The following is a 15,738-nucleotide window of genomic DNA, read 5'->3' as shown; positions in this document are numbered from 1 at the left end:
ATTTTTATAATTAATACTATCTTCTTTATAAACTTGCATCATCATCATACTGCCGCCACCAAGATCCGTTGACTCCTTCCTCCTCTGGTTTCCAACAATTATGCCTAAACAGTGGATGATGAAATTTTTAACCATTTTTTAAAGAGGATACAAACAGATTTATTTCAATTATAATTTGGGTATAAACATGTATGAAGTAATTTATAATTACTTGCCTAGTTTCCCTTGTTTTTTACATGGGGCCAGCTTTGTTTTGTCTTTTTTTGTTTATCAGTTAGCCACCTAATATCATTGATAAATCCAAGAGGAAACATGCCCAACCCATGATTTAATTTCTCCGCAGCATTTCTTGTTCTTTACGTGAAGAAGAAGACCAAAGTTTTACATCATCTCAAGTTAAAACAAAAGTGTGTATTTTGTCCACCACCACCCCTCCACTACTACCACTACAAGTAGTAGTAACAAACAAACAATGCACAAATAAAAACAGGTTATCCACCGATCTTTCGCATATCCTTCTTTGTAGATTCATTGAAGAAGACCAGAACCCAATTAATATCTCTTGCCAATCCGGATGCAAGAAAATAGCCATGACCCTATATATAATGTGCTCTCTCCTCCCATTTGGTACACTGCAACACTTTTACATCTCCAGCGGCCAGTCAATCTTTGTCTTTCCAGTACATACCAAAAATAATAGCATCCAAGGTCCATTCATTTTTTTCGCCCAACAGGTGACCTAGACCTAGAACTGGACCTAGACCGCCTTACCCTGCAACAATTTCGAATATTAGTCCCTCTATACAAATATTAATACTGACGCCACCATAGATTTCAGAACTAGATGCATTAATTATATACATTCACCTGATCTCCTTATTGTTATTGGAGATGGGTGCAATCTTGAATTCATTTTAAGTCAAATCTTAAGACTACTTACTATATTTGTGTGATTGAGAATTGAGTAGTAATAGTAGTAGTTGTGTACCTCGTAGATGCAAGAGAAGAGTAGGGAGAATGCCTGCGTTGAGAATGCTTGCTATGTGGAGACCGCGAATCTTGTCTATAAATGAAGAAAAAGAAACATTGCAGCATACTATAAACCATTGAGTTCAAACTAAAAAGGAGACCATAGCTCATCCTCTTATCGCTTGCTCAATTATCTAATTTCTTTCATGATATTATCAACCTACTTAGTACCAGTACCACAAAAGGACATGCAAAGAGAATAAGACTATTCCAGGTGGTAAGATTAAGATATCAGATCCTATACAAGTTAGCATACTCACAACTAGCATTTTCATTCTAACTCACCCCCTCACCAAACAAAAGAACCCTCCAAAAAATACGAAAAGGAAAAAGAAATTAATAAACACAGAAATGGAAAAATGGAGGCCTGACATAAAAATTAGTAGAGCCATTGCCATATTCAGTGATATAATTGTCTAAGCCAACGATAAAAAAAATCCTGTGGCACTGTTTTTCATCTTTACAGTTTCTTTGTTGGGCAAGAGGAATTATTAGACAACAAAGGCTACATCATTTATTTAGAAACCGGATATTAATGGTTAATACCACATAGCCATACTCATACCCAATGCACTGCAAGTATTCGATTTTATGATCATTAGAAGTTCTTTTATAATGAATAAATCTTGTTTTATTTATCTGGTAAAAATCTTCTACCAAGCTGTTCTATATATACTCCAATACCATGACAACCCTAAAATCTGGCATCACTGTAACAACACAAAATATTATCTTATCATTCTCCTAATATTTTTATTTATACAGCCCCGCTCTCTCTGAATTGTCCAAACATGAAGCAGATCAGAATTTCACAAACACATATCAAGTGTTTATATAAATAAAACGGATGGATATTTATGAATGCAATATAATGGAAAATTTGCTTTTAACAAATCCAAGTCAAAACTACAAGTGTATCACGGACATGAAGAATGGATTATATTGTTTTCTCGGAAAAATAAAGGAGATTATATTGAGCAACTCATAAAAAAACAGAAACAAACTTCCGTTATCAGGTTTAAAAACTTGGGGTGTAAAAAATGGCTAGCTCCATATAGAACAGATTACTATAACTATAGTTAAATCAATAGTATAATGAAGGGCCTTGATTAACCACAAAATGATTCATGGTGAGAGGTGGGCAACTACAGAATTAATGGAACAAATCCAAAAAAATTAAATGTGTAATGCAACAACAATAAATTGTTTGATTTGTGATTATTTTGGATAATGTTTAGAGTAACCTAAAATTTTGGGTTATATAATGATTAGAAATACTTGGACCTTGTTGTTTTGTTTGAAGATTATGTAGAGTGTTTTGAGTTTGGAATTATAGATCAAGTAACTTTTGGGGTTTACAAACCAAACAATCCCTTATTGGAGCTTTTCATGCTCGAAGGTTGAAACCGAAATATGCAAGGAAGGAAGCATATAAGTTTCTATAAGACATCCCATGAACCACAATAATCAAGTTTCAAAAAATAGGTGTTCATAATTTATGGAAAATAACCGGTGATCAACAGTAAATTGGAAACAGCAAAACATCACTACATACATAAAAAGAAAAAGAGGATTGTTTAACAATCAATGATTGCTGCAATGAAGATTTAAAACAGCAATCCAGTCAAGCACTGTTAACCTTTTAAAACATGCTAAAGAAGGTGCAGCTCTCTTTTTCTTTTTTTGAGAAATAAAGCAGGCGCACTTTAATTTCTCCAATTACGTTTTTGGAGAAAATAAAGCTGCAAACTTAATTATCATTTCTAAGATTCAACTAGATGGAATGGAGTAACTAAGAAATTGGATTGGATTGTTTTACAAATACAGATTTAGTACTCAGCATGTAGAAAGTCCATGTATATTTTATTGTCAAGTAGAACCAATATGAGTCCAACAAAGATCCCTTCCAGGAGCTGATCATCCAATTACACCAATAAATGTCAAGCACTTTTGCACTAAGCTTTCATAATACATTACTTGCCTCATAATATTTCTATTGACATCATTTTGTTAGACTAATTTTATCAAGAGCTGTAGTAGTATTTAGATTTAGTTTACACTCTAAATCTGAAATCAAATATCAAGTAACAAGAATTCCACTATTACTAGAGAAGATATGAGTCAAGCAGCCACCAGAAAGTAATAATGTTCAAATAGTGAGGGGAACACTAGAGTGTATACTACATGTTAGTAAAGAAAAAAGTGTTGGTTGGCTAAAATTTCACATTCTATTTGACAAGTCAATTGTCTTCCCAAACAAAAGGAAAATTATAGGATTTTGTTAGTGACACATTGACATGTATTTAGGTTATGATAGTCAGAAGCTACAAGTATGACTATGCATTAGCAAGTTAAGCATAGGATTTTTTTTTTTTTTTTGTATAACCTACAATCAATTTTTCCAATAAACCATTTACATATTGATGAATACAAAATCAATTTTGAAATTTTTTCAGAAAAAATGAAGTACCTCCTCTTTATTCTAATAGGGGATGGTGACCTGTCCTTCCTTGAATGTAGCTTCCTGCAGATACACCCAGAAGGTAAGCACTAAGCATAACTCCCAGCAAAAGAAGAAACAGAAAGAGACATCAAAGTCAAAGATAACCTGTCAGTCCCTTCTGAAGACTCATTGCTCGATTCATGTACATGACTAACTACTGAATCCTCTTTTGCAGTTCTACCTCTGCTACTGACTGAGGAGGAGCGGCGCCTTTTATTTCTATTTGATTCACGTGCATGATGTCTCTGTCTTTCTCTTCTATCACCCTTCTTGTGCTCTCTTCTATCACTCTCTTTAATTCTACTTCTGTCTTTTTCCTTTCTACTCTCTTTAACATCAGAATGAGATGTTTTTCTTCTCGAATCAGATTCCTTTCTCTTTTCCCCAGACTTACCACCTTGTTCTTTTATTTTCTCATTTGAACCATTTCTACATTCTGTTCTAATTTTCTTTGCTTGATTTTCATCCCTCTTGCCATCAGACTTAACTCCCTTGTCAAGTTCATCATTTTGAATACAATCTGGCTCCTTGATTGAGACCTTTGCAGAGGCATTTCGTCGGGTTTCAGATGTACCATTCTTCTGTTCTTTACCCTTGCTCCCTTTGCCTTCATATTCCCCTATAGCCAACTTTTTTGCTTCAACATCACCAACTGTGTGTTCAGTGTGTTTATCAATGTCTACAGAAGCAACTCTGTTACCAGCATCAGCTCCATCAAGCATCTTTTGATCATCAAGATGATCCTGGTAATCCAGAACTTGAGAATTGTATTTTGTTGAGTGTCTGGATCCAGCATTAATTTCTGATGATTCTTTGCCTGTCTTATTATCAACCAACTCCCTACCAAATGCACCACTTGCATTGGAGTTTGATCTCTCAACATCTCCATGCAAATTCCTATTTTGTTTGGTTTGATCTAGAGAAACAGCATTCCCAAAGATGAGTTTATCTTCTGAAAGATGTTCAGCATGTTGCTGCTGAACATTAATGTCCTTTGAGTTTTGTTTAGCAGAAGTGTGGATTTCTTCAACATCTTCATCAGACGCATAAGTACCAAGACCCAGAATATCAGCAGGAGAACTAGAACCAGATTTATTACTATCATCTTCAGTAACTTCTTTCACTTTGGCTGTAATTAAAACACTGGTAGAAGCCTTAGGAGAAGGAACTGCTGTCGCTGAAAGTGGTACTTTTTTACTTGCATCGCCATGTTTAACTGAAAAATGAAAATCAAATAAGGTGTATACAAAACTTTGATCAATGGAGATTACAGAGGAGCGGTTCAGTTGTTCCTCACTAGAATTAGGAACCTACCATCAACAGAGAGTACGTCTTCATTGAGAACTTCCATTGCAATTTCATCAAAGAGTTTATCAGTAACCTGTTTAAAAACATATATGAGGGGTGAATTAGTCCTAGACATAGACGTCAGTCTCACTTACCAACGTGTAACTACCTTGAGAAGGACTTCAGTTAAGATACGTTTTATTTGATGATTTATTGCTGCAGACCTAGTTGTCTCTAGCTCATCCTACAAAGAAAGAAAAACTTAAAAAATATAAGTTGAGCTCAATGGCAAAAGAATATCAGATAGAATGTGAAAAGTAACTAGTAATATCAGTAATTCAAAGGTTGCTGCAGGAAGAAACAAAAAACCTCATCATCATCTTCTTCCTCGGACCTAGAAGAATCAATGTTTATGTTATCTATCTGGCCAGCTCTAGCAAGTGGTTTGTCAGCAGTTTCATCTTCAGGGTATTCAGCCTCCTCTTTGGACAGCTCAGGAGCCGAACTTGCAATAGTGGCTTTGTTCTTAATGATTTCATCTCGAAGCCAGTTAGGTACAGAAGCCTGAATGACCCCAGATACATGCCTATTAAGATTATTAAAAGTAGCAATCGCACTAGTGAAAAGTAGAGTCCAGTTGTCCAAACCTTCTTCGGACGCTCAACCATACTAGAAACTCCATATGCATCCATAGGAAAAACTGTAATGGGATCTAGCCCACTTGCCGTTGCAATGCTGAAGGGTACACCAACAGGTTGAATTGGAGACTGGAAACTAGGCCCAGATATCGTTCCAAATAGTGGAGTAGGTCCAGGGAGTGGAGAAACTAAAGCCAATGAAGGGTCATGCTGAACAAAAATAAAAGATAAGCAGTACTAATAGAATGCTGTCATATTGAAGCATAAATAAGTTAGTACCAAACCTGTTGCCCTGATAATACAGGAGGAACTGGAGGATAAACTGTGGCAGGCCAAGTATGAATAGATGCTGACCCAGTATCACATTTCCTATAACTCGGTTGCTTGTGATCAAGGGCATGATCAAACTTGTGTGTGAAGTCTAAGGGCTGATCACTAAGATCAGTTGCATGATTTACAGGCTGCAGGCCAAATGGATAGTATGATTGATCCATTGGAACTGATTGTGCACCTACTGCAGGAAATGTTGTGTTTGCATGGTGTGGAAAATGATCTCCATCTTTACCTGTTATAACAGCTCATTATTGATAAAAACATAACCAATTCAATAAGTTATTTCAATGTAAGAGGATAAAAGGCTTATATATGCATATATATTATATAAGTGATATATCCCCTCTTCTAACCTAGCGGCAATAAAAGGTGGATACTAACCCTAAGTTCCTGGGTTCGAGCCTGTCAGGCAGCAAGTTCTGCGCCTGATTAAATGGTTAAGTGTGTTTGCGGGCTACATACTTAATCCGTTGTCCCATTTTTTTTATATACAAGTGATATACAGCATTCAACAAAATTGGAGTTCTTGATTAAGTTTCATCTAGTTCAACTGACAAGAATCACAACAGAGATTACCTTTTACCTTGATCTTAAGCAAAAAGTTTTAACACAGAAACTGTAACATCAATGAGGCTTAAGAACCCTCTTCCCTTAAAAATTGTAAGACTAAAAAGTAGAATACGCAAAATGGAAGTTAATCTATTCATGAAAGGCATTTGTTGTAGCAAGATCTGAATTAGTCCAATGACCTGGCTTCTAAATGCCATACTTGGATAGTTCAAATCAAATAAAAGTATCCAACTATTTAAGGTTATGTAAACACAACATTCCAGCCTTGTTGTATTTGCTGCTCCGGAGGGGTAAGTGTGGGGAAAAATGACAAGCCAAGAATATCATTCATTGAAGACCAAAGGGCTGATCAATACTTGGCAAGAATATAATTCAATCTGACAATTTATGCTACTAGATAGATTTCTGCCCCTCTTATCCTCACCCCCACCCCATACACACACAAAATGCTGAATTTACATCTCAGTTTATGACATACTTTAAAGACCAAAGGTATGACCATTAGATTACAGTAAGGAATGACTTTCAAGAGAACTGTAGGGAAAATATACAAACCAAGTGAAAGAGAACCAAGTATCAGAACCTCACAGAAAGAAAAATAATTGCATAAAGGTGATTACTTGTTAAAAATCATCCAAGAATGCAAATTGATCCAACAGCCAATGATTAAATAACAATGCTAGCCCCAAACAAACAGCTTTTCAAAAAGCTCCACATCTAATTATTATGCCAAGTAAAGTATTACCTGCAACAGAAGAATAACTAGAAGATACCTCCTGCTGAGACAATGAAGCAGTTGCAGGTAGACTTTCTTGGTGATGATGAAAAGCAGAACGTGAGTCTCCCCCAAACTTTGCATCCTTATTAAAGGAAAAGTGGTCAACATGTTGAATATGAGCAATAGGAAGAGATTCTTGAGGATGCAAGGACACTGGTCTCTGAGGGAATGAGACTGCTGGATACTGCTGATAGCCAGAAACGGTAGCAGAAGACAGATGACCATCAGAATAATGAGGTCCTGAAGTTTGTGAATATTGATCAGGAAAATGGCCTTGGTCTTCTGGTTTTCCAACAGGTGCAAAATGCTGCTGGTTATCTGTTTCAGCTTTGGAAGCTGCCCATGCTCTGGCTTTGGAAGCCCAATCTTCCTCATTGTTAGGAGCTATCATATCAATTGAGAACAGTCATAATCAGTGCACTAGACAATTGAAAAGACGTTTATTATAAATTGCTTCATTGTATAGGACAAAGGACAACAGGATTTGTCCAGTTTCTAACATGCATGTTCAACAGTTTCCGGTCTCTCATTTCCCGTCATATATGACTATCTTTTCCTATTACATTCTTGCATTATATAAACCATGTACCAAAACACAAAATGAAGGAAGGGTTTTCTCAGTCGTTGTATATACACATGAGATGAAAAACAGTAGATTATATATATCTAAACTGGAACAACATAAAAAAGTAGGAAGATATAATCTATTTATTAAAAAACAGATCCCCAAGTACAAAGAAGTGCATTTCTGTTCACCTGGATGGTTCCAACCTTGATTATTACCCCAACTGTTGTTCCAATCCTGCATGCAAAAGGAGAATCATTCATTAGTTAATTTATAGTATGGCCATCTCATGCCTTTAGAACTAACAAAGATACTTAGTTTATAAAATCAAAAGAGGAATCCATTTTCTATCAGGTTTGGGGCAAAATTACAAGGTGGACCAAGTTTACTGAAATGACCAATAACGATCTATCTATTGTATGAAATTACTATACTAGATGGACATTATTTTAAAACACAAGCAAAAAAGGGATGCTAGTATTAAAGAGTGGAAGTGTGTGTATCTTAAGGTTGGGAAGAATGACAATTATTATTATTATTATTATTATTATTATTATTGGTCTAAAACTAAGCATTAAAGAAAGTTAAAAAGAAGTTGACAATCTAATCCCGAAAAAGGCTAGGGTTGAGTAAAATTGAGCAGAAGAAGAAGAGGAGGAGCAAGAAAAACCTAGGGTTGTGGAATGAAAGCGTATAACTAGATGGGTGAAAATGGGTTACCTGTGAATATGAATGAGGATAGTGAGGAGGCATGTGAGATCCAGGCAAAGGAAGATGAGGGGGGAAATGATTTTGATAAGGATTAGGAGTAGGATAAGGAGGCGTAGGATAGGAGTGGTGATGATCAGAGTGAAGCGGTGGTGGCGGAAGCCACTGTTGGGCGTGTGGGTGCGATGGAGATTGATGAGAAGAAGGATGCTGATACTGGAACTGCCCCCCCGAGAACCAAGAGGGAGGAGGAGGAGGGGGCGGCAGTCTGGGGGGAAGCTGCTGTTGCTGCTGCGGATCGGCCACAGATGGAGGTTGTGCTTGAGGTCTCATGTAACCGTGGTGGTGGTGGTGTTGTTGTTGGAAATCCATTTTTCTTGCTCCTCCCCCGCGCGCTGCGAGCTTCTTTTCTTTTTCTTTGCCTAAACCGTACTTTTCTCTCAAGGGGCCATTGTCTCCTTTTCTAGCTAGCTTAACTAAGCTAGTTGAGTTGTGGTAGTGACTCTATTATAAAACAAAAAGGCCTGGGCTGGGCTGGCATCGAGATGAGGATTTATTTTGTTTTAATTAAAAAACTGAGCCCATTTAAGATTAATTAAAGTTGTTATTGATAAATGGATCTGCAATCCTTCGGTCAGGGTTTGTCTGTCTATCTAGGAGAGGAGAAAGTTTTATTTATTTCTTCTTCTTCTTGTTGTTTCTTCAGTAAAAGTTATATATTTATTTTAGAAGTAGGATTTGGTGATTTTAGAAGTAGGATTTGGTGATTGTTTGTTCTGGAGTGTGATGGCTTGCGGCAAATCATTTATTTATTTATTCCTTCCAGTTCCGTATCCCACCATCATGTTTAATATAGGCTTCAACCCAACCGTGTTCTTTCCATCTATTCTCACTCTATCAATACTTACTTTTCACAAAACTTAATTGCAAACATGCTCACCAATCCAATCCAATTCAATATATCATCATCATCAATTGAATTCTGCTTATAATGTGTTTGTAATGTACAACAAGAAGCAAAAAAAAGAGAACAGAGACAAAATGGAAGAAAGAAACCAATAACAAAACCAAAAAGAAAGGGCTGTTTGAAAAAGAAGAAGAAATGAACCTCTTTTCTTAGTCTTAGAAGAGTTTGGTTTTTATTTTATTTTATTAGTGAGATGATGATCGGAGCAGCAGCAAAGGACGCCAATTGTCTGCAAGTAGCAAGGCTCGGTCCACAGAGGATGGGGATAGTTCTTGGCGTATCACCTCGCCCACATGGGCAGCACCGGATTCACCTGCTCTGGTGGCAAGCTCTAAGTACACCATCGCCTTCATCATCTCTCCTTCCTATTATTGTTGTTGTCAACTCAGTCATAATAACCATAACTTATGTAGAGAATGAATGTTTATCATCTCCTAATACTAATTAATAATTAAGAAAATATCCAAGTTACCGAAAAGAGATTCAATCCATGTTCGAACTGAGCTTTGGTGTGTCCGTGGTCAGCTGCCCGCTTCATCCATCTTCTCGCTAGCCGGTGACTCTGTGTGAATCCTTCTCCATGGGAATAACACAATGAAGTGTTATACATGGCACGCGAGTATCCCCCTTCTGCAGCTCTCAGATACCATTTTGCCTGTCTCATCCAATCCAATCCAATCCAATCCAATATAACCAGAACCAGAACCAAAACATACATATAGATAGACAGATGCATATATGTATCCACCAGATCAGATCAGATGAGTTCAAACCAAAAAATGGGATTCCTTATTAGCATTATTATTATTAACAAACAAGGTACAAAAGAGATAAACAACATACATACCGCTTCTGGAAGATTCCGTATAACCCCATGGGAATGGTGTAAACAGAGAGCAAGTTGATACTGAGCACGAACATGACCAGCAACAGAAGCCTTGTACAACCATCTTATTGATTCTTTTGGATTCGAAGGCTCCGCTGCTCATACATACATACATACATACAAATTATTAATCATTATAACATTTAACATTGCTAGTTAGTTTCATATTTTACCTTGCAAATACGCAATTCCAAGATTACACTGTCCAGAAGCGTCTCCAAGCTCTGCTGCCTTTCGATACAGAGAGATTCCCTGCTCCTTCTCCCCCATCTCCCAATACACAAGTCCAGCGTCGACCATCGCCAGCGTTGAACCACGAATTGCTCCCTTCAGGAATGAATCCAGAGCTTTCTGTAGGTTTGCTTGGACTCCACTTCTCCCGTGCTTGAAACGTTTCCCCCACCGGAGAAACAACATCGCCTCTCTTAACGGCCGCAGAGCGTCCCTCCACGCCAGGCAAACCAGCGACGCAGACTGAAGGTTCGGATGCGTGAACGTTGCCGCTATCTTCAGCAGGACATCGTTAGGAAGCATCGAAAATTCGCTTCGATTGGGCCTCAACGACGACGAAAACAAAGGTAATCGCTGAATCGATGGTTCCTGATTGAGTACATTCTTTGAATTAGTTAATAATAATCTCGGATGAAGCTTAGCTACGCAGCAGCTACGTGGTTGGAGATGGGATTGGCAGCTGCTGAGTCTATTATCAACATCGTTGTCTTGTTGTTGTTGTTTCTTCTTCTTCTGCTGCTGCTGGTGTTGTTTACTGCTTATTCCGATCGGGAGGGCTGAGAAATGACGAGCGTCGGATCCGGCAGGCCATGTTTTATCTTTCTTCATCGGAGCGCAGCGTAGCGGTCATACGCGGTGAGAGGGTTCGTCGGATCTAGAAGGTTTATTCTATTATTTAGTTTATTAGGTGTGTATTAACCCCCTTTCTCTCTCTTTATTTATTTATTTATTTTTATATATTTATACACAAAGAGAAGAGTTTCCGTAAAGACTGAAGTACAGTGATAGACATCTTATTCTTATGGATTATATAAAAGGAAACAATGTGAATTTTGTTTAGAACAACTTCACTAGTTAATCTAAATTTGGGTATTTAAAATACATTAAAATATCATAAATTTACTTTAGTATTTTAAGTTTTAACGGGTTTATACATCAGTTACTCTAAATTTTACAATTTTATCCTACAAAATTATAAAATATTCAATTTCTCCAAAATCTTTTATTATAATAATCATATTCCAACAGTTAGTTTTTTTGAATTTAATTTCAAACTCTTTAAATTTGAGTAAAAAAACTCAAATTTGTATCTAGCATTCCAACTTTTACTTTCCTTCTTCAACAACATGAGTTCCATATATAATCCATATATAATCGTATTCTCAAAAATGTTAGTGACTCGAATTCTGAGTCCGATTCATCTTCAACGATTTCATCCGATGATGAACTCAACCAAATTGTAGCCATGGAATATGCTAGAAGAAGATTCCTCAATACGTCTCAATCAACTGCGAGCTCTTCTACCATGGGTAAAATGAAACGTCGTATCATTCCTCGTGATATAGAGCAAGGCCGTGAGCGCTTATACATAGATTATTTTTCTGAAAATCCAGTCTACCCAACAGATATGTTTCGAAGACGATTTCGTATGAGTCGTGATGTGTTCTTTCGCATACAAATGGAGGTTGAAAAGAACGAGTCTTACTTTGTGCGTAAGCGAAACGCTGCAGGTACACAAGGATTATCTTCACTACAAAAAATCACAGTGGTACTACGAATATTAGCTTACGGGTTTTCCTCGTACTCCATTGACGAGTATGTGCGCATTGAAGCAAGCACTGCCTTAAAGAGTCTTAAATTGTTTACTAAAACAATTGTTGAAGTATTTGGGAAGGAGTATCTAAGGTCACCAACCCCCGACGATTTGAGACGTTTGCTAGCACAAGGTGAGAATCGTGGGTTTCCCGGAATGTTGGGAAGTATTGATTGCATGCACTGGACGTGGAAAAATTGCCCAACCGCATGGCACGGTATGTTTAAATGTCATATTCACGAACCTACATTAATATTAGAGGCAGTGTCCTCGCATGATTTGTGGATATGGCATTCATTTTTTGGACTTCCAGGGTCTTTGAACGACATAAATGTTCGCTTGCATTATATTGCATAACATGATCGTTGAAAGTGAACGTCATTTACATACACAACTACAAGTGTCATCGCTCCATGACCATTATGATGTTAGCGAACCTCCCATGTCAATAGCACGTGACAGAAAAGAAGAGTTGGAAGAATTCATTGGACGTCATGTCAACTTGAGGAGCAGAGAAGTTCATACACAACTACAATCCGACCTCGTTGACTATTTGTGGAACCGATACAGCGAGGGAGCAATGTAAGGTTTAAGGAATATGGTGTATTTGTTTTTATTTCTTATGAATTGTGTGTTCCTTATTATATGTATCGTTTCTTTTGCACATTCGAAATAAAATGATATCTTAAATAAACAAAATCATTTAACTCAAAAATCATCTTAAATAAATGACATTGGATGGACGATCACATGGGTAATTATGGTTGTTTAAGAGTCCTAATTTCATTATAGAGCTTTAGTACTCGTGTCCAATATTGCAATCTCTTTTGATCAGCGACAGTAGCACCATCCAAGATAGTGTTCAACCATGCAGACACTAGGAATAGATCTTCGTCAGTTGTCCAATTGGGCAGTTTTTTCTTTTTTGACTTGGAAGCTTGCCCTTGGGTTTGAGTTGAGTATACTTCATCAAGTTCGGGAAAACCATCAAGTTGTGCATCTCCAACAACTTCATTACCCTCTAACGGAGGATAACTGTACAATTCCTCCATACAATCACTGTTAAGTAGCTCCATTGATGCGACAAAAAAACACGCTAATTATATGTTGTATTGACACCAAAAAACACAGAAAAAACTAAAATCACGATTCACTCGAAACAGATTAAGTAGCTCCATCTTTTGCTTTGGCATAACAAACTCAAGTAATGATGACTGAGTCAAATTGATGAAACACGATTTTAATGCGAGATAACTATATGAGATTAACATAAAACACGAATGATATGGCTCTCAGAAATGGTGTTTTACGAATCCAAATAGGTTAGAACTAGTAGAAGAAATAGAGAATGAGATATAAGAAATTCAACCTTGAGTAATCAAGTAATCGAGTGCAGACCTTGAGTAATCGAGTGCAGAGAACCCCAAATCGAAGCTGAGGTACCTAGGGTTTTTTTCTTCCCGTTTTCTTCTTCCTCTATAAACCCATCAAATTATTTTCCTAAAACATATGAAGATATGGGTATTATATCGAAGATGAGTTAATGAAAATACCGAATTTGATATTAAAAAGAGAAGATTCATGAGGACTCACCATCGTTTCCATGAAGCTCCGGTGATTGAGAGAAAATGGTAGAGAAGAGAGAGTATTGAGAAGGAGAGAGAAAGAATTATAAAAAATTATAGACTTTGTCTTTTGGTATGCTAAATTTAGAATAGGAGAGTCAAAATTTTAGAATTTTCTATTTTATAATTTGTGTTTAGATTAGCATAGATGGTTGTGTATGGTCTTTTTGAAGGTTTTTTTGTTCAAAAAATCTAATATAGCGTAGATGGTTGTGTTTAGATTAACTGATGCACTTGCTCTTACAAAGTTGGAGCGATGTGTCAATTTTGTTTATAAAGTCGCAAAATTCTATTTTATATATAAAGTTGTCAAAATGTGTCAAAAATAAATAAAATAACGGCAGCCATTTAACGGGGTTAAGTTTGTACCCACGTGGCATCAATGTATTTATTTTAGATATTTTTTGTTTCAAACGAACCTCAAGACAGTAATTAAAATTACCAATCTCTTCATCAGCCATCGCCATCGCCGTCGTCGACCTCTTCACCAGCAGTGGTCGTTGCCGCCCCTTCACCCTCCTTACAAGCAACCGTCGTCGTAACTCTCTTCGCGACAACCATAATATGGACGGACAAGATTAGTTTTATCCTCCCTAATTTCTCTTTATAAATGTACAAATTAGTTACATAAACATATTATGTTTAGAAAAAATTAGTTACAGAAACCTGAATCTTCACATTTGAGGGTCTCTTGGACAACCAAATTTTGTTCAGAAATCATTCTCTTTAATCTTTCTGTTGGCTGCCAAGATTTGAATTTTTTTCATAAGTTTTTGCATTTGTTCCTCTTGAAATGTTCTTTTTGGTGTTTGTTGTTGTTCTTAAACCTGAATCTTACATTTGAGGGTCTCTTGGGCAAGTAATTTTTGTTCAGGAATCGTTCTTTTTAATATTTTTGTTTGTTGCCAAGATTCAAATTTTTTTTAAACTTTTGCATTTGTTCCTTTTGTAATGTTCTTTTTGGTGTTTTTTTTTGTTGTTCTTAAACCTGAATCTGTTTGTTTGTTACTAAGTCTAGCCACGACACTTGTAGTTGTCCTTTTGGTGTTTGTTGTTATTGTTGTTTTTATATTGACGAATTTCTTTCTTTTTTATGAATCTTTGACCATTCAAGTTTAAGCAGTTCATACGAGTACCGAAAAAGGTAACATGTAAAAGAGAACAAAAAGTGAATGTATGTTTTCTTCTTCTATTTTAGAATAACCAGTTTAGGATTATATCAATCAAAAGTTTCATCGTTCCATATGTATACAAAAACAAATTGAATTAGTTACAGAAACAATCCATGCTTAGAAACTAGTTATAAAAAATAGTTTTCCATTGTTTTATTTTTCAATAGTGGATTTGTAGTTATTCAACATGTTTATGTCTTTTGAAATTTTTTATTTGTAGTCAATTAAATTTGTTTCATTTTTATATGTACACTAATTTTTCTCTTGTTTTCTTTTTCAGTTCGTAAGAATATATATTGTCTATAAATCATGGAGGAACATTTTACATGTGTCCTGATGAAGCGACCCAATATGTCAATGGATCGGAACACCCGGTAATTATAGATGATTTGGACTTATTTTCATATTAGGATATTCTAGAAATGATTAAGAATTTGGGGTATATAAATGCCGATAATAATAAATTATATTACTGTATTCCTGGTCTTGGATTAACTATTGGTCTTATCTCTATCAGTGGAGACAAAAAAAATTTAGAAATATCTTCCTATTTAGTCAAGCATAAACATGTTTTTGTTTACCTAGTGAATGAACTTGAGCAACCATTGTCTATTGAGAAGGATCCAATCTTATATTTAGAAGGAGAACAAGTAAGGGCACGAGTTGAAACCGAAGCGAGAAAAGAACGAGTTGAATAAGAAGAATCGATTGAAGTTGAAACTAAAGAAAGGAAACGAGTTGAAACTAAAGAGGAAGAAGAAGAACCGATTGAAGTTGAAGAAGAGGAAAATGATAGTGAAGCAGAATCGACATATGTTCAATCTATTAATGAAGAAGAAATCGATGAAGAAG

General features: G+C 36.2%; 3 protein-coding genes across 5 annotated transcripts; 1 reads left to right on the top strand and 2 right to left on the bottom strand.

Moving 5' to 3' along the window:
• Window positions 1–297: 297 nt before the first annotated feature.
• LOC124927627 (arginine/serine-rich protein PNISR) lies at window positions 298–8,870 on the bottom strand. 3 transcript variants are annotated; one of them, XM_047468080.1, is made up of 12 exons: window positions 8,424–8,870; window positions 7,895–7,940; window positions 7,106–7,522; window positions 5,742–6,022; window positions 5,467–5,667; window positions 5,189–5,383; window positions 4,989–5,063; window positions 4,847–4,913; window positions 3,638–4,748; window positions 3,500–3,553; window positions 989–1,063; window positions 298–772 (listed from the first exon to the last, which is right to left on the bottom strand). In XM_047468080.1, the coding sequence occupies exons 1-12, from the start codon at window positions 8,781–8,783 to the stop codon at window positions 715–717; spliced, it is 2,940 nt and encodes a 979-aa protein (XP_047324036.1). In that variant the 5' UTR covers window positions 8,784–8,870; the 3' UTR covers window positions 298–714. The 3 variants fall into 3 exon arrangements, with proteins under 3 accessions (XP_047324036.1, XP_047324038.1, XP_047324037.1); XM_047468082.1 differs by having other exon boundaries at window positions 298–674; XM_047468081.1 differs by having other exon boundaries at window positions 7,910–7,940.
• A 521-nt stretch (window positions 8,871–9,391) lies between these two features.
• On the bottom strand, window positions 9,392–11,166 carry LOC124925941 (F-box protein At1g70590). The gene is made up of 4 exons (XM_047466085.1): window positions 10,438–11,166; window positions 10,226–10,359; window positions 9,851–10,033; window positions 9,392–9,743 (listed from the first exon to the last, which is right to left on the bottom strand). Exons 1-4 carry the CDS (start codon window positions 11,102–11,104, stop codon window positions 9,564–9,566), a joined length of 1,164 nt encoding a protein of 387 aa, XP_047322041.1. The 5' UTR covers window positions 11,105–11,166; the 3' UTR covers window positions 9,392–9,563.
• Window positions 11,167–11,741: 575 nt separating this feature from the next.
• Window positions 11,742–12,446, top strand: LOC124925304. Its single transcript, XM_047465272.1, has 2 exons — window positions 11,742–12,306; window positions 12,403–12,446. Exons 1-2 carry the CDS (start codon window positions 11,742–11,744, stop codon window positions 12,444–12,446), a joined length of 609 nt encoding a protein of 202 aa, XP_047321228.1.
• Window positions 12,447–15,738: the final 3,292 nt, after the last annotated feature.

The sequence above is a fragment of the Impatiens glandulifera genome, chromosome 2 (assembly GCF_907164915.1).
Source record: "Impatiens glandulifera chromosome 2, dImpGla2.1, whole genome shotgun sequence".
Taxonomy (NCBI): Eukaryota; Viridiplantae; Streptophyta; class Magnoliopsida; order Ericales; family Balsaminaceae; genus Impatiens; species Impatiens glandulifera.
This window is presented reverse-complemented; position numbering and strand designations above follow the sequence as displayed.